This window comes from Adiantum capillus-veneris, chromosome 6 (genome assembly GCF_014529385.1).
Source record: "Adiantum capillus-veneris isolate H3 chromosome 6, ASM1452938v2, whole genome shotgun sequence".
In the NCBI taxonomy this organism is placed as follows: Eukaryota; Viridiplantae; Streptophyta; class Polypodiopsida; order Polypodiales; family Pteridaceae; genus Adiantum; species Adiantum capillus-veneris.
The window spans coordinates 55,224,263-55,247,025 of record NC_140936.1 but is presented as its reverse complement, the minus strand read 5'-3'; the positions used below and the strand labels follow the sequence as shown (position 1 = coordinate 55,247,025).

Sequence of the window (22,763 nt, the reverse complement as noted above, 5' to 3'; positions counted from 1 at the left end):
TGCGCCTCACGCTCTAACTCCAAGGCCGCTCGTCTATCTTCGGCCGCCAAGCGCGCTTACTTGCGCTCACGCTCCAAGGCTACCCTTCTGTCTTCAGCCGCCAAGCACACTCGCTCGTGCTCACGCTTCAAGGCTAACCGTCTTTCTTCACGCTCGCGATCCCCCAATTCCGCCTTTCTTTCGTCGGCCGCCAAGCGTGCTTGCTTGCGCTCACGCTCTAAGGCTTCCGTTCTTTCTTTGCGTTCACGATCCAATTTTGCCTTTCTTTCTTCGCGCTCGCGCTCCAGGGCGGCGCGTTGCGCTTCTTGTTGTATCCTCATGTCCATCATCGTCTTGACCAAAGCCTCCATAGGATTTGGTGCAATCCTTGGCGTAGATGGGGAAGGAAACAATTGGTGTTGTTTTGTTACAGCAAGATCCCCACAGTACCAGGATGCGACCCATCTACATTTTTTTATTTTTTGCTTGTTGCGGCGCTCGTAACCCAAGTCCTCTTGGGCGTGTAGATTTCTAATCGTGTTTTTGAAGAGTGACAGGTGTCACAAAGTGATGACGTGTCTGTCTGAGAGCATAGGGGAAACCCTAACCCTGACTGTTGCTGAAAACCCTAATTCTGAAAACCCTAACCCTAAAATCTGTAAACCCTAAAAACTGCCAAAAACCCTAACCCTAACCCTAAAACCTGCAAACCCTAAAACCTGCCAGAAACTCTAACCCTAACCCTAACCCTAACCCTAAAAGGGCAGCAAGGAATCCCGGAAAAAGCGTTGACATGATGACGTGGCACCGTATGGCAGTTTTTCGTAAATTGCGGCGTGAATGATGCTTTTTGGCTCCACGCGATTTGAGATAGAAAGAGAGAGACTTTGCTTTATTTTAAAAACTCAAGAGAGTTTGAGAGAGAGAGCCTTTGCGATTTCGAGTTCTGTAGGCGGAGGGATTTATCCCATGAAGAATTGTGAACTTAATTGTACCACAAATAGACCTTAAGATTTTTCAGACTCCCTTGGGATTAGAAGTAGATATCTATGATAAGCGCCTTGAACCAGAATATGCCAATCTAAAAATCATCCGCATGCCTCACATTTCTTCCAACATTTCTCTTTTAGCTAAGTACGGTGTCATTTGCTCTCAACTATTTAGATTTTCTCGTCTTTGTTCTAGTAAATCTACTTTTGTTGTTCAATCTTGTCTTCTTATTTCTTTACTAGTTGAAAAAGGATACTCATTCAAAAGAATCATGAAAAAAGTTCGTTCATTTTTACATCGTAGTAAGTTTATTTTTAGTGTTTCTTCCTTTGGAATGTTCAAGATAATCAGTAGTAAATTCAATAGAAGTGGGGAGCTAAAAAGCCCACTTATTGTTTGACTTAATAACACCTTTTGTTGTTGTTTTGATCTTTAGCGCTTCTAGTATTTTCACTATAGCTTGACAATTGCTAGCCTTTATCATGGCTGAGTATGCCCATCACCTCCGGAGGGTGATAGAAACTCAGCTCGTTGGTTTTGTAGAGTACGTTCAAAGCACGAATGAACTCTATATAAACCTACACCTACTCTTGGGCACTGACGACGTGAGTAGGGATGTCATAGCTGTTGTCTAAGCTATGCATGATAAAGGTGATAATCTTATTCTTCCTGTTTGGACAAGCAGTGAAGTTGAGATCACATATTGTCAAGTTTGGTTCTTTGCTCTTCGTAGGTTTGTAGTAGTATTCATTTTTCGATTTCATATTTAGCTTACCTGAGGACTTAAGAATGTGTTCCGTTATAGGTTGTTGTGTGAAGTTTGATTTCTAGGATTAAGTTTTTAAGATGTCTTATCCTTTTTTTGCTTAAAGTTGAGTACTTGTTTTAAGCCAAGTAAGTTGCGTCAACTTATTTTACGCATGCCTTTTCTGAAAACATTTTTAAGTTAATAATTTATCTAGTTTTGTTTCGAAGCAATCAAAGTGATTTAGTTAGTTAGTTTGTTTGTTTTTGTTTTTCTTTTCTTTTCGTGTGTCCCTTGCTTTTATAGTTTTATGAGTGCTTTATTCCCTCTTATAATTCGTGAGTTCAAACTATTCTGAACTTATGAAGGTATATTTTGATTTGAAGCTTTCTGGGGCTCTGCTTTTGGCATCCCTTGTAATCATTAAATAAGTGGTTTGGGCTCCCACTCTGCAGAGCATCTGGACACAGTCTGAGACTGAGACCCGACCCACTCTTGTACTTTGAACACTGATTAATACATAAAGAAATACCGAAAGGGGCGCCAGTCTTTGGGGCCAATATCTCTAGGCACGGAACTCCGCCGGGCCAGTGCAAATCTATTGTGATCTGTGAACTGTTTCAAGTGGTTATTTGGTGCTGTCGTGATTGATTCTTGACTTGGAGTGTCCAAGTCTGTTACAGTGGTTATTTGGTGCTTTCGTGATTGATTCTTGACTTGGAGTGTCCAAGTCTGGTATTAGAGCATGGCCGATTTCTCTTCTACGGGAAATCCGATCCCAATTTTTTTTTTCACGGCACCTATGGCTTCACGCAAGGATCAGTCGACTCCCTCTGCATCCGGAGATGCAAGCATGGATCACAACGAAGATTCCACAGAGAGTATCGCCCGCCTCAGCCTACTCAGGCGGAGCAACGAGAGATGAAGCGTCGTCAATTGATCGGCGATGCAACAAAGATGATGCTCAGTTTTGCGAAGGACCCGAAATTGGCAAATTATATGAGCGAGACTTCTTTTTAAGAAGTGCACGAGCAGTGGCAGAAAACCACAACACCACGCCCGAAACCCACTCAAGAAACCTTTTGCTCACAAGAAATATTTAGAGAAGGAATTAGAAGAGGTGGTTGATGCACGGATTGCTCAGCTTTTTGACGCGCAAAACAAAGCTAAAAAGCACGGCAAAAAGCATGAGAAAGGCATTGACTTCCCGGGTTATTTGGGTCGTCAGTCGACATTTGACAAAGCAAAGAAACAGAAGAAGCGTGTTCGATTTGAAGGAGTACCCAGTTCTTCTTCTTCTTCTTCTTCTTCTTCTGACAGTTCTTCTAGCTCTTCAGATTCGAGCGAAGAAGACAGAAAAGGCAAAAAGCGAAGCAAGAAACAACGTTTCGGAAAGGGCAAGAAAAAGGCAAAGAAGTCTAAGTCTCGCCCAATGAGTGACAGTTCTACAGAGGACTCGTCTTCAGACAATTCAGACTCTGATGACGGCAACTTTTATGCGAATAAGAAGAATTTTTATAAAGCCAACCAGTATGACTTTAGATAAAAGCAAGAAAGTCCGAGAGTTTAAGGAAGGTGGACAGTCGATCAAATTTGACACTTTTTCAGGATACAAAGATGCTTCAAAGGCTTTGTCTCTTATACAACAGTTTGACATCGCTTTCGCGGGAGGACTTTACTTAGAGCACTCCAAGATTCGAAGAGCTGCCTCTTATTTTAAGGGGAATGCTCGAACTTGGTGGTCCACGCTTCTTTTAAACAAGACTGCGCTAGTTAAATGACTGAAATTTAAGAAGCTTTTTATTTCTTCTTGGCTGACACAAGAGTATGAACGCGATATACGAGCTACTTGGAACCATCTTCGGATGACCAAGAGAGATACAGTGGATGCTTATTGCGAGAGATTCTGGAGCTCTTTTCTACCCGCCTCTTCATTCAAGAAGATCTCATTCAGAGAACAGATTGAGCGGTTTACCTTGGGTCTACCTACAGAGATCCAAGATCACTGCTTGGAACAAAAGTCAGCTTCTATTCAGGGGTTGATGAGTCATGCGAAACGGAGCTTTGCCATTCACTCTGGCAGTCTGACCTACCCCACCGATGAGGTCATGACACAACGAGCCGAACAGACTTCAACGAATGAAAGTAGAAAGAGAAAGAGCAACCCAGAAAAGAAGGATGCACGACTCAAGCTTACTCCTGAGGAGAGATCGCTTCATCAGGGAGGGGAAGTGCTTTGGATGCGAGGAACATGGACATATCACCGGGAAGTGCCCTAACAAGGCGTCGAATGAACAAGATGAAGATAGGCCAGAAAGTTCTAAAGCAGCTGAGAGAAGTGGCAGATAAAAAGCATAACTAGTATCACATGGCGTGGGACCTGAACCGAATCAAATGAATGAAAGTACAAACTTTGCCGCTTTTGGGGCAAAGTGAAGGATCAGGAAGCTCTTTTGAAGGAGCCAGGGCCAACTTCTTTTCACTTGGAATTGGTGGCTCGATTTGGAACTACACTCGACAGGCTGAGGCCACAGGCGGAGGTAGTTCGAGTGGCACCCGGACGAGATGTTGCCATTACACTGAGCATTGGCAAACGTCGTTTGCAATGACAGGGGTGTCCAGGGCACGCGAGTGACGTTCTACTCGAAATCCCTTGGTACCACAAGAACTACGCCGTGGTTGACTACCAGGCCAAGAAAGCGACCTTGACAAATGAAGGGCTCAGAGATTGTACTTTATGAACTTCAGTTTATTTACTCATTTTTTTGAGAGAGAACTAAACGATGGATAAAGGTCGAATATGTTTTGACTTGAACAAAAGAACGCCAAGATTTTTCTCCACACTCATGCCGATTGCTTTTTAGAGGGCCTGAGGATCATACCATTGACCTGATACCTGGAAGCACACCACCAAACCGGCCACCTTACCGTTTGAGCCGAGCACAGAATGAAGAGATTATGAACCAAGTGAAAGACCTCTTGGAAAAGGGTCTTGTCCAGCCTAGTACTTCACCGTATTGCTCTCCAGCGTTGTTGGTTTTGAAGAAAGACGGATCTTGGAGGATGTGCATCGATGATAGAGCTCTCAACAAAATCACCATCAAGAACAGATTTTCGATTCCTAGGATCGATGCTATAGTCGACAGATTACGGGGATCCTCGTGCTTTAGCAGGATTGATTTGAAGAGTGGATATCATCAGATCAGAATCGCGTCGGGAGATGCCTACAAGATAGCTTTTCGGACGACTTTTGGGTTATTTGAGTTTTTGGTGACGCCTTTTGGCTTAACCAATGCTCCTACGACATTTAACCATATGATGGACAGGATTTTTCAAGAGTACGGGCTATTTGTTGGCACTTTCTTTGACGATATCATTGTTTTCTCCAAGAATGAGGCAGAAAAAACATAAAGATCATCTGCTTCAGGTCTTTCAGGCATTACGAGATCACAAGTTAGTGATTAATTCAAAGAAAAATGAAATTTTCCTACCAGAGATACACTTTTTGGGACACATTGTGTCAGCAGCAGGAGTGCAAATGGATCCGGACAAGATAGAGACTATACGTGATTGGCCCGATTTGAAGAATGTCCATGAAGTTAGAAGCTTCTTGGGACTGTGTTCGCACTACAGGCGGTTCATTCGAAAGTTTGCAGAGGTTGCTTCCCCTTTGCATATTTTGACACAGAAAGGAGTCCCTTTCTCTTGGGTAGAGAGGTGACTGCCTTTCAGACATTGAAAGAGAAATTGACTACGGAACCAGTTTTGACTTTGTCGGACTTGCAGAAGTCATTTGAAGTATATTGTGATGCTTGTGGTCGTAGTTTGGGTGCGGTCTTAATGCAAGAAGGCCATGTCATTGCTTACAAGAGCCGATTGTTCTCAAGGCCGGAGATGACAGCACAGATTTATGAGAAAGAGCTTTATCCATGCTCTTACTCAGTGGCGGCATTACCTACTCGGAGCGGATCTTACTGTCTTTACAGACCATCAAAGTTTGCGCTACTTCTTGTCATAGAAGCAGCTTTTGGAAAAGCAGATACGGTGGGCAAACATCTTGTCACAGTTCCACTTTCAGATTGTCCATGTGCAAGGACATAAGAATGTGGTGGCAGATGCTTTGTCTCGGAAGCCGTTGGTTTTGGCTATTTTCGCGATACATCATAGGAGCTTCGAGGATATGATCGACCAGTATGCCACAGATACAGATTTTGCAGACGTTTTCACACGGATACGGGATGGGGAGACAGTAGCGGGATATTCCATTTGGGATGGCTACTTGATGAGAAAAACCATGTTGTGTGTTACACAGTCGTTGAGGGAAAAGGTTATGACTAAATGTCACTGTCCACTTTTTACGGGTCATCGTGGCATTGCTACCACCATGAAAGGGATAGAGAGATACTTCTTTTGGCCGAGACTCAAAAGGGATGTGGAAGAGTTTGTGCGCAGTTGCTTAGTATGCCACAAGATCAAGTTTGACATGCGTAAAGCACAGGGATTGTTACAGCTGTTATTGACAGATTTAGCAAACAGGCTCATTTCATTCCAGTGAAGAAAACAGTCAAGCCAAATCACTTAGCGAGACTGTTTGTGGCCCATATCTTCAGATTACATGGCATGCCTGAGACGATTGTCTCCGACAGAGACCCCAGATTTACGAGTTGTTTTGGAAGGCAATTTGGGAGAACATTGGCACGCGGTTGCAGTTCTCGTCATCGTTCCACCTGTAGACTGATGGCAATCTGAGATTGCCAAGTCAGTGGTTCTAGATTTATTGAAGTCTTATATCTCGGATCAGAAGACTCAATGGGAAAAGTACTTACCTTTGGTGGAATTTGCCTACAATAACATGATATACTCTTCGACGGGGAAGGCGCCATTTGAGGTTGTTGAAAGTGCTGTGAAGGTTCCACCCTTCCTAAGCACGAAACATAAGGTTTTTGAAGCGGATGAATATACGCGAGACTTAGATACGGCTTTTGCCAAGGTTCGCGAGACTTTGCAGAAATCTCAAGAACGACAGAAAAAGGCAGCGGATCGCCATCGTGGCGACTTGAAATTGAAGGAGGATGATTGGGTGCTCTTACTTTTTGAGAAGGCACGCTTGAGTAAGAAAAAGGGAAAGGAGAGGCTTTTTCCAAAGCTTAGTATGCGATACTATGGACCTTTCCAGATCACTGAAAAGATAAATGATATCTCCTTCCGACTGAAACTGCCTGATACTTGGAGGATTCACAATGCATTTCATGTGAGTCTCTTGAAACCTTTGAAAGGTGATGTGCCTGATGATGGGGAGCCTGATGAGCAACCCGAAGTGGAAGAAAACGAGGAGATCCTTGTTTCTGAACAGATTTTGGCACATAAGGATACGAAGAAAGGTAAATTCCGAAGGCGGTTCTTGGTTAAGTTCAAGAACTATCCTGCATTGAATGCGAAGTGGATGAAGGAGGAGGACCTAGCAGAAACTCCTCAGATTGTGAAACTTTACCTCGATGCTTTTGGTTTAGCATAGTCTACTCCAAATGAAACCCAGAATTTAGCTTGGCCGGAGATCTGGTGCAGTGGGATGCACAAGAGGGGAGTCACTCCGCTCCTTTGTCAACAGATGCTTTGATTTTGATACTAAAGTCATTGATATCTCTTTGAGCTTCAGGGATACTAAGAGCTAACAGTATTCTGCTGGATGACTTTATGAAATGGAATTCCTGATTATGATACTGGTTTGTTCTTGACTTCTTTTAAGTGCAGGAACTAATAGACGAAATGACTGCAGCATTTTGGTTTGATTGATCTCGAATAGACATGGTTGCAATAGGGGTTAGTCAATCGGACATCGATGAGGTCCCGATTGGATCTAGGTGCGATTGCTAGCTACATTGCCGATAAATCATGTTCTAAGATCCGAATGAATGTTGAATGTCATGTGATGTCCTGTGATGTCGTGTGATGTGACTGTCGATTGGTACACGTGCTAGATGTGTGTTTCTAGTACGTAGGTACTAACGGTCAGTGTCTGCTAAGACGGTTTATGGCCTCTGTCTGTTTTGCAGGTGTAATCGAGCGCGATTACAATGCTTTCAAGAGAAAGGTATGTCACAAAGTGATGACGTGTCTGTCCAAGAGCATGCGGGAAACCCTAACCCTGATTGCTGCTGAAAACCCTAATTTTGGAAACCCTAACCCTAAAACTTGCTTACCCTAAAATCTGCCAAAAACCCTAAAACCTGCAAACCCTAAAACCTGCCAAAAACTCTAACCCTAACCCTAAAAGGACATCAGGGATCCCGGAAAAAGCGTTGACATGATGACGTGGCACCGTACGGAAGTTTTCTGTAAATTGCGACGTGAATGATGTTTTTTGGCTCCACACGATTTGAGATAGAAAGAGAGAGACTTTGCTTTATTTTAAAAACTCAAGAGAGTTTGAGAGAGAAGAGAGTCTTTGCTTTTATTTAGGCTTTTGATTTGAAGCTTTTCGGGGCTCTGCTTTTGGCATTCCTTATAATCATTAAATAAGTGGTTTGGGCTCCCACTCCGCAGAGCATCTGGACGCAGAGTCTGAGAGTGAGACCCGACCCACTCTTGTACTTTGAACACTGATTAATATACATGAAGAAATACCGAAAGGGGCCCCAGCCTTTGGGGCCAATATCTCTAGGCACGGAACTCCGCCGGGCCAGTGCAAATCTATTGTGATCTGTGAACTGTTTTGAAGTGGTTATTTGGTGTTGTCGTGATTGATTCTTGACTTGGAGTGTCCAAGTCTGTTACAACAGGAATCCCAAGAAAGAAGGGCTTGTCCAGCCTCCCCTTGTTTCTCTTTTCACTCATTGAGAGCGGACTGTGCACATAGTGGCTGGCCAATCGACGTGAGGTGGGAAAAAGCAACCTTGGTGTGAGCGCAAGGCCGCCAAGGGGTGCGCCCACGGGAAAGAGAAGAGCTCCGGTAAGAGAAGATCCTACTCTAACACAGATTGCAAGCTAAAGAAGAACCTCAAGAATCTCAAGACTCCAGAACCTCAAGACCCAAGAACCCAAGACCCACAAGAACCCAAGTTCCTCGTGAACTTAAGAACCCAAGACTTTAGTGGATGGTCATCACTCGGAGTGGAATGGATACTTCGCATGGAGGTGATGAGCATGGCATTGGCAAAGAAGAATTTTCCCCACCAGGAGGTTTTTCTGACCCTCCCTCTTCTCCATCTACGCCAAGGATTGCACTAACTCCTATGGAGGCTTTCGACAAGATGATGATGGACATGAAGTTAGAACGCAAAACAAGAAAAGCAAAAAGAAAGGCGGACTTTGAGCGTGAGCGCAAGTAAGCGTGCTTGGCGGCCGAAGAAAGAAATGCAAAATTGGATCGTAAACACGAAGAAAGAATGGCAGCCTTCGAGCATGAGCGCGAGCAAGCGCGCCTGGCAGAAGCACATAGAGCCCAACACATGCAAGAGTTGTTCCGACTCTTTTCTACTGTGCAGGCACAGATTGACAAGAATCAGGAGAAGGAGACTCTCAATCTCTTCTTTTTTAAAGCACGACACACATGATTTGCATGATGAAGATGTGATTATTCACGAGCGTGATGATTTGCATGATTAAGATGTGATTATTCACGAGCATGATGATTTGCATGATCAAGATGTGATTATTTACGAGCATGATGATTTGCAGGAAGAAACTGTGATTGTTCACAAGGATGATGGTTTAGTTGATACTTTGTCTAGTGAAGCTAAACTCATTGCAGATTCGATAGATCACGAAGAACCGATCTTGGCTCTCGAGTCGAGGTCCAAAGAATCCCCACAAGAAGTATTGTGTATTCGAATGATTAGTCAGCACGCATTGTTCGAGTGTTTCATTCGTGATGCTTTCTTGTATTTTAGTCACTGTCCTTATGTGATCCCTTTTCATAGGCATGCCATATTGTACGATCAACACGATTCACTCATGAATGAGCACGAATGTATGCGGATTACTTAAGAAAAGATGAAATGTTTGCATTCAAGGAATTCACATTCCATGTCTCTTCCTTGGCATGACACAATCTCAAAAAGAGCACAAGAAGGATTGAGCATCAAGCATCGGCATTTTCATTGTGATTTGCCACAGTTGATAGATTTAGATCAGAAAGTCAAGATTCGATTCCATTGTTTGCGTGTGTTTGATGAACGGTTTGGCACTCCGTCTATATGTTCATCTACATTGCATGCACAGTCTTTAAAGAAGACTAGAATTTTTCCAGTCACTTTACGTGGAATGGATATGTTCATGTTTTTATTTTGGAAGTGGTTTCAAGAATTTTCATCCTCGGAGATTCTTGAAGAAGGTAGACTCATAACTATAGACGAAGTTGAAGCAGTGAAGGAGCCACATATGACTTTGTGTCGCTTTCGGTGCAGCCCAAAGAAGCAAGCGTTGCAGACCTTTATGAAGTTCAAGTATCGCATGACCCACGCATCAGAGTGGGTCGGTGAAGAGTACTTTCCAGGATTCTAGACACTGCTGGCGATCTCCCTCGACGCCATACAGTTCGGTACCAGTATCTCAATTTGAAAAGGAGGGGATGTCACGTGCACATCTAACTCTGTGTGTACGTGGACAAGCTACTTCATGGCAAGGGTAAAGTTCAGTTCAGTTAGCCTAGATTAGGAAGTGTTCTGACACTTTTGTGAGTCTGTTTGCAGACCGTGCATGTCCAGGCACTTAGAGTAGATGCATATCCTCTAGTTGCACACAGCATGATCATCAGATTACCATCAGAACCCATCAGGAGCATTTTTACAGTACATAGACCTATTTTCCCTATTTTAGCCAATTTTCACTTATTATTTTTAAGTGACTTTTGTTGGGAAACTGGGTAGGGCAAACTGACTAAGCAAGTATATAAGAAACCCTAGCGTTAGCACTTTTGAGCAAAAGAGGCAGCAGTGACTAGACATCCGGCAAAGCACCTTCTCAGCAAGAACCCCCCGGGCAGATGACCTAGCGTTTTTAGCCAAGAACAGCCAGCGTTTTCTTCCATTGCAGATCAACCCTAGCGTTTTGCATTTGCAGGCAAACCTGGCGACAACAGGACTCATCAGATCATTAGCATTTTTACAGCAGGACAGGAATCAGCCCTACCGTTTTTGATTTGCAGATTAGCCTTGGCATTTTGCAGATCTACCGCGACAGAACCCAGATTAGCATCAGCGTTTCCAGTTTTCAGCAACAATCATGTCACTGAGAAGTTGACATTTAGTAAGTATGATGGTAAGATGGATGCTTGTGTGATTCATTCTTGGTTACATGAATTTAATGTTTACTTTGCGACTAACAGGAAAACCGGTAATCGTAAGATTTTGATTGCTGCCATGTATCTCTCGGGCGATGCCATTAATTGGTATCGAGCCTAGCAAGAGGCACATTTGGCGGAGCATCTTGAGCATGCTGCGGATGGCATTCCCCTCTCTTTCAATTGGGTTGACTTCCAAGACAAGCTCAAGGCTCGTTTTATGCCACCGCAATACTTTGATCAGTTGAACGAGGATTGGAGAGGCCTCAAGCAAAATGGCTCCCGTTATGTCTTTTTTTAACCGTATTTTGTAGATTGGTGTTCAATTGCATAAGTCGGATGCTGATCGGAAGGAGGCTTTCGTCTTTGGTTTGGACGAGTACATCAAATACGACGTGAAAGTCTTATGACCCAGGAGGGGCTGCTGAAGAACGCTAGCAGAATTGCCCTCCCACTGCCCATCTCATCATCCTAGGGCTGCCTCCCAAGGGGCGCCCTGCACCCAAGGGCTGCTAGGAAAAATGCTCCCAGGCTGTAGGAGCCTAATGGCCATGGAACCAAGCCAAAATCTGGGGCTAGACATGGCTAGACACATCCCAACATGAGAAAACAACCTCACTTTGTCCAGGCACAGCCACAAAACAGCCATCACTCCCTAACACTTGTCCCTGTGAAAAACTGGGACCGATTGGACAAATCCAGAGAGATGCCATAACTCTAATAGGAAGCTCTAAAAGTAAACGTTGGATTCATCTAAATTTTAAAAGCCTTGCGTCAAGTTTTCTGATGCTTCAGCTTATACTAGATCAGATGCAGATCAGACGAGAGCTCATATTTAGATCAGATGCTCAGATGACACTAGAGCTGATATTTAGATCAAATGTTCATCTTATCAGCATGTCAGGTCTTCAGCATATCAGGTCCATCTTCTAGTCTGAAATCGGTGACAGATGATCGGCGACGGGGCTGCAAACTCACAGATGTAGAGAGATCCATTTGCCACTTGATGTGGAAAAGACATGTGGTGACTGAACAGAAGGTGCCTAGCACTACTATGATGCATGCACAACGGAAGTAAGAGACAATGGTGCACAAAGAGATACAGTCTGGGTCTCGACTGTCCTTGCATATGTGAACAGAAGGCTGATTGGACATATCGATGACATCATCAAAAGTAACCCCAAAATATGCAGTGGAAAAACCCAAAAAAAAAAAAAAGGCAAGATGGAGATTGGAAAAGGAGAGGCCAAATGAGATAGTGTATTGAGCTGAGGTGCCAGAGCGTCATAAACACATGATGGAATCACAATTTGTTTGCAAGGCTGCCAACTCACAACCAAGGGTGGAAAAGAGCAAAGAAGCAAGAATGGAGGTGTCTGGAAGGTGAACCTCTTATGAGTGGCCAACACACAACGGAGACAAAAAGAAGAGGCATCTGGACGGTGTATTTGGGTGTCCCTTGTCAAAGAATGAGAGAGAAGACCTGGCCATCAAGACCCCACAGTGGAAGGCAATTTGTTGTCCTGTTAAGGTAGACCTTTAGTGTACTACAAGGAAATCAGGATAGGGGGAAAACGGTCTGCATTTTCTACCTGTTGGTATCAATGAGAGAGACTCCTGTACTTCATTGTAGCACCGAGCGGCCTGCGTATGATTGCAGCGTACCGATTTGTGTCATTCGCCTAAGTACTCTATTACTCTCTGATAAGCTCATAAACCTCAGCCAATCATGGACGCTAGGTTTGTTGGATATCTGTTTGCAAAACTTGTGGAAACAGTAATAGAACACCAACTTTTTGGTAGTCCTCATGGGTAGGAGGGGCTGCTGAAATGCTTTCTGCACATTGAAAGTCGAAAGCTTTTTCATACAAAGATTGTGTCTGTAAGAACTAGGGGAATTTGTAAGATTTGCTCTAACAGCAGGGTCCTTTGAGGTTCCAATTCATCTATTTTGTGCTCTTTCGTTTTGCAAGAACTAGGAGAATTTGTAATTGATTATTTCACTTTATCTTCGTTTAAAAGATGAGGAGCACTTGGGAGGATATTCTTGGTCATCATTGCCCTCGGTTTGGCATTGATAGAGAGGTAATTTGTCATGCTTTTGACAATTATACTGTGGTGTAATATTCATGTGTGTATTAGATGCTCTTTGGCAGCATTAAAGTATGTTGTAATTTTAAATTCTAGTTCTTATTTTCGTGAGCTCTTATTGTCTAAAAACCTTAGGTGCTCTTGCCAATTTCCAAGCCCACAGGTTATACAGGAGCAGATGCCTACAAAATGTAAGCCGGCCTAAATCGTTGTTCTCAAGTCCCTTTTGTGGTGCAGAACTGTATTAAGTCATTTTGAAAATTGCCCTTCGAAGTAATAACTTTTTGGTTTTGTAGAGCTCTCCAGATTGGAAAAGAGAAGTTTCATACCCCCTGGTTATTTGTAGTTGGACGTCAAAGTGCCGAAGTCCCAATGATCACCATCAAACTGGTATTGGTCATAAATTTTCCAAAGGAAATGCATTCTTTGTCATGGCCTACCCTGAGTTTGTAACTTAAACTTCCTTTAAAGGGGAATTTGGTTTTTCCTGGATTCCACTAGTTGTTCAAACCCCCCCCCCCCCCCCCCCCCCCCCCCCCCCCCCCCCCCCCCCCAACCCCCACGCGCGCGCACCCCTGCCCCACATAATCACAACACCAAACCGCCACACAATCTTACGCTGAACAGTTACTCACAAAAGCACACCTAAGCGCATGGACTTAAATGTAGGCGCACACAATAGTAATGTTGACTCTATCTAATTCAGATTGATACTTCAAATGAAGCAAAGCATTTTCATATTATATAAACATTGCTGACTAAGAGACTTATGCCTTGATATTAAAGTTGGTTGAGGTCGGGCTCATATGACTTGCAGTTTATGCTAATAAAAACCCTTATTATTTTTGGTTTATCTTGATATGTACCAGAGATATGCTGGGGGTGACTTGCAAGGTGCTGTTGCGAAGGTTGAAAGCATGCCACACAAATGTACTCACTTCTCTTTCATCAGCACGGGAAGTTTGTGTTGATTTGGATATTCCTTCTTTTATTAGTTTTTGGGGTGCTTTCAATAACATATTAACATTTTGGAGGAAAGTGCCTGTTCTTCCTGCTTTGGTAAAAAATCCAATCACATTGGGCTAGTTGGGTTGATGTCAGTCATGGCCATGGGAGTTTCGGCTATGTATTTTCTAGTCAGTCAGCAAAGTCGAGATTCTTGGTGGATGCAGGCTTCCTAACCCTTCATCTGATATGGATCCTGGCAGCGTCAAGGACTGGAGTGTTGTGTGGCTGAGCCGGTTTGTGAGCCTTGTAAGATTAGTAAACTTTGAGGAAAAATTGATAAAAATCTGGCACCTCAAGTGACCAGGATGATTTTCCAGTGCAAATTTTCTTAGAGCCACTTCTATAACGAACTGTTCCTCAAAGCTGGGTTGTATGTGCAAGCCTCCAGAAGCATAAGTGATCCAAGTTGATCAACTTAGTACTCGAAGGAAAACCGTTGTCACACCCCACTTATGAGTGTATATATGTTCCTGTACATAGAAATATTTTGAGAAAGCATCATGTCTCAAGGGCATTTACCTCATGTGAGCTCTAAATTTATCTTTCCTTTTTGATATTGTAGATGTTGTGCAGCACGAGTCTGTGATGAAACATTACTGGGATGTTCATAAATGGCCAAAGCAGATATTGGTCCAGTATCAATGGTGGGTATTTTTTGTTGTTCTTTAAAGTATTCCGTACTTTCAACACGTCCATTTTCATGCTGATGTCTATAATGTCGGTGCTTTCATTCATCATTCTCTCTTTGTTCTTTGGACCTTTCTTTTCTCTCCCCCTGTCGTTCTATTCTAGGAAGAACATGCACAGGAAGGTTGAAAATTGGTTAGTTCTGGTTTGACATCACTATCATATACAAAGTACATAGTGGGAGAGGAGGGAGATGCAATGAAGGAGAGAGAGAAGGGATGGAGAGGCAATAAAACAATGCTGATTTTAAATTAAGACCATGCTCAAATGCTGAGAGGAAGAATGCAAAGAAGTTGAAGATTTATACGTGCTTCGGGTAGTGGGGGGACTCGAGGAAGAAACAAGCAAATGCAGGTGGGCTCCCTGTATATAGGAGTGTCACATGATACCTAGAAACCCACTACAAAATACTACATACAAAGGGTTTCCCTACCAAAATCCTTGTCACAAAAGTGATGACGTGGCACAGCTGAAGACATAACAGAAAGAGAATGGAGATCGCTAGTTATGACTTGGCACTACTGGCCATACTGCTGACGTGGCAGATTTTGGCAAAACACTGCAGGTTTTCCGCTAATGTCTTGATAGGCTTTTTTGGGCCAGTTTCTGCAAGCTTTTGAGAGCTGCTGTTTTTAGCAAGGAGCTTTTGGGGGCGCCTTGTTTTTGGAACGTTTCACCATGTTCTTTGTAAATGTGCTTTGAGGGGCGTCCAAGGCGGGTACAAACCTCCCAAAATTTGCCCCACATTTCACTCAGGTATTTCAGTTTGGCATTTCAATGTAGCATGGAATGCTTCAAGCGTTTCAGACGTATCGCATTTCGGGCAGGGTGGTGAAATGCGTTTCACGGTGACTCTGGTATTAATAGGAAATGTATCACTATGCAACTTGAAAGGAAAACTTGAAAAGCATGCAATACAGGAAATTACAATATAACAAAACGGATATAAGTTAATTCACTTCATTCAACACTTTTAATCCCACAGCTAGAATATTCAAAGCTTGCATTTTCCTCCTATTGTTTGCCTCCGATGTCATTATGATAGTAGGAGAAGAAGGCGAGTGGCTAGCTTTTTGTTTTTTAGTCATTTCTATCCATGAAGTGTCTCCTTCATGAGGATTTATCACATCGGCATTCCCTCAGTCCATCCTCTGCATGTGACTGACTTTAGTGCTTTTATTCCTTCTTTTAACTCGTAGACTGGCTTTACTCGAGTTGTCCCATTTGTATCAAGACTGCTCTTACATGCCTCAAGTTCTCCGTTCAGATCTTCAATCACAACATCTTTTTTGCTCATGCAGTTTTCTATTTTTTATTTTCAGGACTCAAAAGTACCGAGTGCATTATCCCATTTCTTTTGTAATACAGATTCCATTACATTCACCTCTACATTTCCCCGTTTACATCTTAGATTGAAATTCACATAGCATTTATTTTTTTAGGTCCTTCCTCGTGCGCACATGCATATCATTCTTGCGAGCTTTTCATAGCTGCATATATCTCTCTTTCAATCTCCTCCATCATAAAGCTCAATTCAGCCTTAATCATCACCTGCACTTCAATTCTCGTAGGACATAAGGCCAATCTTATTTTAGAGCATATCATTAAACTTCACAACTTCATTTAAATTTAGTGCCAGCAACATTGTGTTGAAAGTTCAAAGTACTTTTACAGGGGTTGAGCTCTTCATACTTTGAGAGTCATTAACTCAATCAATTGGTTGTTTGTTAGGGAGAAGCAAGCAAGTGTTGATGTTGAAACAGGTCTCTACGTTCTCTTTGGTTCAGGTGATATACAAATTTTAGCTGAGAATATTCTTAAAAAGTGAATAGAAGTGTAAAAGTTGTGTTGGAACTTGACCAATTTTGTTGTTGCAGGATTTGTGTTGACACTTGTTACTGCTTTACACATACTTCAGTCTTCAAAAGAAAAAGTAGCAAGGTAATGTGCCAATGGCATCGTTATTATTTCTTTATAGCACCCATATATATGCCGGCTTTTGTCTTTGTATTTTGATATGGAGTTGCAGACTACATCATTTCCTCCATGCACTCATGCCGCAAGTATGCCTTTTGCTATTATATGATACATATACTTGCACTTGGAGATCGAGAAAGAAAGAAAGGAAGCAAGCTTTCTGTATTTAATCTTATGAGACAAAAATTGTCAGTCTTGTCTGAAGATTGCAAGTACAGAAAGGGAAAACTGGAATCGCGATCTTTAAACAGTGGATGGGAGATGGAGCTTGATTGTGAAGGCTCAAATGCATTGCTATAAATGCTTAGGAGCACAATCACAATGCTTACGGTTTTATCTAGCTTGATTCAAAGAAGGTTGAAGGGATCATACATGGGACAAGTGGGAAGAAATGTTGTGATGCAACTAGGGTTAACACGTCTGAGTATCTGATGCTAGTGCAGTCCGACGATAGTACGGTACGAAATTTAGTACGACATGCATGATGAAAGAATGAAGTGTCGTAATTGTCATTGATTGGAAGTCTCAATGACAGGCTGGATAGCAGTATGTCTGCTGAAGACACTTGCATATATCTCTCTGAATGTGTATACAGATTACACAAACATATTGCTCCTTACGCTCAACGATGGATTAAGCCTGTCCCCCCCCCCCCCCCCCCCCCCCCCCCCCACCTTTGCTCGTTTTTTTCTCTTCCCCTTCACAGACCAGACAGACTCAAGAAATTTTGTCCTTTTGCATGAGGTTTAGTCTTGCACTAGGTCAGTGGGAGTGTTGGCAGGTCTCCAACAGCATACTGCCTCTGCAAGTCATTCATGAAGGTTTGAACAATCATGATGTGATCTTGTTGTGTGGGGAGAATAGGATCCTCCTCATGATGTACTTCGTCACCACGGGCTGAATTTGTTTCAGAATCATCACTCTTCTCCATGGTGTTGGAGAATTTAGGCATGTGATAAGGCTAGGTTGAGGTAGAAGAGAAAATCTGCAGATCTACCCACTACAGCCGAGCCCCACAAGAGTGAAAAACGCAGAAAAAAACAGCAAACCGTCTCTTTTCGTCGCGAAAAATCAGCACCACAAACTCGCACAAATAACCGATCCAATTCGAGAGCAGTCGTGGCTCTGATCCATGTCAAAGGTGCAACGGAAAAGGGTGAATCGGGTGATGAACTTGTCTGCAACCACGAGCAAAGCACCTCTCCGTACCGCCCACCGAACGGGCACGAGCACACATCACAGGTAGTGGCACAACGAAGAGGGTTTTGCACACACTGGGTGTGGGGAGCGCTAGCAAGAGGAATAGAGATCGCAAGGGGAAAACGTTGGATGGAGAGAGATCGCTGTGAAGAGAGAAAACGCTAGAGAGAGGATGTCGCGTGCACACCAAAACGCTAGAGAGAGAGTGTGCCCAAACGTTGGATGTGTGCACTGAACATATGCCAAAAGTACAAGGGGGGGGGGGGTGCATATATAGGCAAACCCCAAGTTTGCCCTACCTCAGCCAAAACCCCATGATCTTGATAAATGCCTAAATAATGCTAATAAATATGTAAACTCACTAAAAGTGACCTGACACACATATTTAGTAGCAGAACTGTGCAAGACTCGAGACATTGACTCCGCGAAACCCTAGGAACGGGGGTCGTGCCTCATGCTAGCCTACCGGGTGAGCAACACAGTGAAGTGCACCGCTGAGAACAGGTACGTCTACCTCAAGTACGGCCGGGCACAGCCACAAAACATCACTCACTCCCCAATCTACTCCTGGGAAATACTGGAGCTTCCACGAGACAGGAAACTGAACTCTAATAGGTATTGGCTTACTCATCATGTATATTGACTGCGATCTTCCTAGCACTGCAATATAATGTATTACAAAGAGGTGGAGAGCTCTATACATGCAAATGTGAGTTCTACGTGCTACATATAGGCAACTAGTCGAGGACCAGCCAGGCAAGCACAAAAAGAGACCATGATACCTAAAAATGCCCACATGTCCATATGTCAAGAGTTCATGCATCAATGCCATAATATCAGTAAAATACGGTCATATATTCTAAAAATCACTTCAGGACAGGTGCATGCGGGCACATATACAGGTTGCCACCTACAGCTAAGTCCATTTATAGTTTCCAAAAACAGTATTTTGGCTCCATCCAGACATTTTTGAAATGCCAATGCATTTCCAAAATCACAAACTGTACTCCGGTCCCCTTTCTAAAAAAAGTTTTCCCAAAAAATTTGGCTGTCCAATTGCATTCCCTGTGTTGTAACTTTTTATTGAATTGTTTCATGTTTGAACTGATGGAGTCGTGTCTACAGGTCCTTTCAAGGATAGAGATTTACCTTGTACACTGCATAATTATAAACCCTAAACCAAAACTCCATCTCCCTGTTTATTAAGATGAGAAAACCTTTTTATAGCAACATGATCAATTCCGCCTTTCCCAAACTCATGTGAGTTCATGATGAAAAAAACCTACAAACTGAAGGTTGACAGTGAGCCTATAAACCCCGTATCCCACTTGAACAACAAAAAACTCCGTTTCCCTGTTTATTGAGAACCTTTTTTCAGCAAAATAATCAATTCCTCCTTTCCCAAATGCATGAGATTATGATCCTTCCAGTACATGATGAAAAAACCTACTAAATCAAGGTTGAGAGTGAGCCTATAACCCCTGTGTCCCCATTTTTCTTTGCACGCTTCGACACAGGTGCACATGCACATGCTTGTGGGGTCTGACATTATCCCCCTTGTTTTTGTTTGAATGCTTGAGGAACTGTTCTTGCATTTTGTGTCAACAGGTTTGTCAAGGAAACAGTTGTCAGTAACGCCTTGCAAGGAGAAGTGACCAAGGTAGAGTAAGCATTGAAGTGGGACAGGTTTCTGCTAGCTAGAAAAAAAGAGACATGAATGGAAGCAAATGCTCCACAACAGGCAGGCCTTGCCAGAATTAGCTAACTCATTTTCACCGCAAAAATTGCTGCCTTATCTGAGTTACTTGTGGAATTGGGCCTGGACAGTGGCAGCATATGAAGATGTCCGATAGCAGATTGTATTGTTCGTAATGCGATAGACAACACCATCTTCTCACAGGTGAGCTGGTGTTGTATAGGAGCCTTCTCTATCTTTTGGGGCCATTGATGCTTACCTCAGTTGACACTCGACATTCTATTTCATTTTCTACCACAATGATATATCTTATGTCAATGTTTAATTATTATATCTAGTTTTTGTTTTTTCTTCACGCGCACGGGTGTGTGCGTGTGTTGTGCACAAGCGTGCACCTGCCTGTGCGTGCTTTTATTTTTTGGGGGGGGGGGGGGGGGGGGGGGTGTTCATGTAAGTATAAATTATGCTAGTGTGGATATTGTAGTGAAGCGGACATCATTAGATACTTCTGATGACATTGCAAGCTCATTGCTTGCACCTTTTTTACGTCGAGTCTAGACCTGTTCTCACTCTACATAGCCAGGTGCTACAACACACAGATCTGTTTAGGAGAAGTCGCATCCAGTCGAGAGACTGAATGATATCCAGACAGCCAACCAAGGCCATATACATCTCAGTATTTCCAGAGAACTGGTTCACACTTATCACAAAGGCAGAGTAGATCTTGGAAGTAAACAACAAGAAAAACCATTCACCATAACAGATTACAACCTCTGGCATATAAGATTAGTAGGAGTCACCGCAAGAGAGCAAGCTCTACAACCACTCACAGGCGTTGAAGATTCATTCAAGTTGTTCAAGTCGATAAGGCATTGTTCAAAGAGATTGTTTACATTATGGCTCTGCTTCCAATGAGATTGATTTGGCATGATATAGCCAAGGCCTATATGATGTGTCTTTAAGACAGGTAACCTCTCTCTCTCTCTCTCTCTCTCTCTCTCTCTCTCTCTCTTCTTCTTTCTTCTTCTTCTCTCTTGTGTGTGCGTGTGCACACGTAGGCTTTTGAAAGTTTATCAGTTCTTATGCTCGAAGAAACTTTTTTCCAAAAATTGGGCAAACTTACATATGAAAATGTTTAGAGGTAAATTGATTAAATTTGAAGGTTTTTACACTAAATTTTTCTAAATTTTGTAGGTTTTCCCACCTTCAAATTCAACATTTAGAGATTAGAGATGAATCTCAAAATTTAGAGGCAGGACTACACTAAACCAAGGTTTTTTTCGAGCATTGCAAGTTCTTTACCTTGTTTTGTGTTTGGGGATCTTGTAAGATGCATAAGAGACACATGAGTTAATCAAATCCTATAGTGTAGGAATGTTTTTTTCTTTGCCATAAAGGAGAAGAGCTCTTCGTTCAAGGAGGTGAATATAGTTGTTGAACTCACCACAATTAATATTTGATAGTTTCATGTGTCCAAGAGAGAATAAGGCCGAATAGGGATGAATAAGACCAAGAGTGTGCCTTTCGTCGTTGTAAGCACCTACGTATAATGCATAATCACCTTGTGACCTAAAGGTAACATTGCCATGACACACTACGTTCATGGATACTTAACATGAGCTCACCCACCATGTGACTAGCTTGAGAGAATTTAGAGGAATGGATATCATGACAATGTTGTATGGAAACCCTGATGCAAAGGTGATCATGCGTTGTGGGTACGGACTTGCTGTCTACCTAGAGTAGTGCAAGAAAAACCCCATAGTGTGTAGAAAAGTGGGCGAGTAAACAAGATGAACTTGAGTGTGTCTTAACAAATTCTTTGTTTAATTACAACCTGTCACTTGTTGTGTCATTTTTTGCTGGGTTTGAGTAAAATGTTGTTTGCATCTAGAAATGAATCCTTTTGAGAACTTATGAAATGTCATTCGAAGTATTTTGAAGAATGGTCTCTTAAATTTATATGACAATTGGAATGCATAAAGAAGACTCTCACAAAACTGCACGAGGTGCTCTCAAAACATTGCTATCAAAAACTCAACTTTTTTATGAAGTAAAAAAAGGTTGAGTGGTCCACAAAAATGCCACCTTATTACCCAAATAAGTTTATGTATCTCAATACATCTACGTACTACTAAGGTACTTGCTTAAATAAGTAATAAAAAATTCCATTTCATTCTCATATAGTAAAAACAAACATGCATCTATATGTTTGTTGAAGCTCTCAAATAAGGATTTAAATGATCTTATTCTAATCAATTGATTGCACAAAAGAACTAACATCAAAGTAGACTTCCATTTTTTAATCAATTGATTGCACAAAAGAACTAAAATCAAAGTAGACTTCCATTTTTTAAAAGATTCCTTCAAGTCCTTCATTCAAAAGAATTGTGTGATCAAGCTATTCAAAGGCCTCACTATAGTGAGAGCATACATGCAAAAATTACTATGTGGTACATGCATAGAAGCACCTATGGTAGTGCATGCAAAACACCATACATACATGATATTCTTCTTATGTTATCGAATTCATTATTTTGTATAGCTCTAGGCTTATTGGGGATTCCATGTTCTTGATCTGTTGGCCAGTGAGTGGGGCACTTCAACCCACAACCAATTCCCTCCAAAATGAACGTTGTATTTGAAACTCCCAAAACTAATTGAAATACATATTGGCATGTAGAGAAATTTTCACTTTGTATATTCAATGTGGAAGATGAGCAATCCGAGAGAAATCTAAATGAGGGACATGTTGTTTTACCATTATTTTGAATCTAATGGAGTAGTCAAAACCTTCATCTAATAGATATCTTAGAAGTCTCTTAAAGTGCAATGTATAGTTGTCAAGTTCCCTTCACAGTGTCTCATCTACTTTATCTTGCTTATTATTATACCCATAATCTCTTTTATTGTGGAGCTCAAAATAATTTGATTCAATAAAAAGATGGACAGAATATATTCAATGAAATGATTTAGGAGATGGAGAGTACCCAATGAGTTATTGTGTACTTTTAAAAGTTGGCTCAATTATTCCTTTGGAGTAAAATCATTATTTTTCTTTGCTTTAATTATGTTTTGTGAAATTAAATTCTCTTGCATCTCATTAAAAA

The 22,763-nt window shown here is 42.2% G+C and overlaps 1 protein-coding gene across 1 annotated transcript in view; it reads left to right on the top strand.

Moving 5' to 3' along the window:
• Nucleotides 1-19,721, top strand: part of NPU (ATP-dependent helicase/deoxyribonuclease subunit B) — a 50,885-nt gene extending 31,164 nt beyond the window's left edge. Inside the window, exons 2-9 of the mRNA XM_086514290.1 lie at nucleotides 13,017-13,079; nucleotides 13,221-13,276; nucleotides 13,382-13,475; nucleotides 13,955-14,015; nucleotides 14,656-14,737; nucleotides 16,512-16,567; nucleotides 16,658-16,721; nucleotides 19,566-19,721. Coding sequence (XP_086370416.1) covers nucleotides 13,017-13,079; nucleotides 13,221-13,276; nucleotides 13,382-13,475; nucleotides 13,955-14,015; nucleotides 14,656-14,737; nucleotides 16,512-16,567; nucleotides 16,658-16,721; nucleotides 19,566-19,626 — 537 coding nt within the window. The 3' untranslated portion in view covers nucleotides 19,627-19,721. The remainder of the gene's footprint in view (nucleotides 1-13,016; nucleotides 13,080-13,220; nucleotides 13,277-13,381; nucleotides 13,476-13,954; nucleotides 14,016-14,655; nucleotides 14,738-16,511; nucleotides 16,568-16,657; nucleotides 16,722-19,565) is intronic.
• Nucleotides 19,722-22,763: the final 3,042 nt, after the last annotated feature.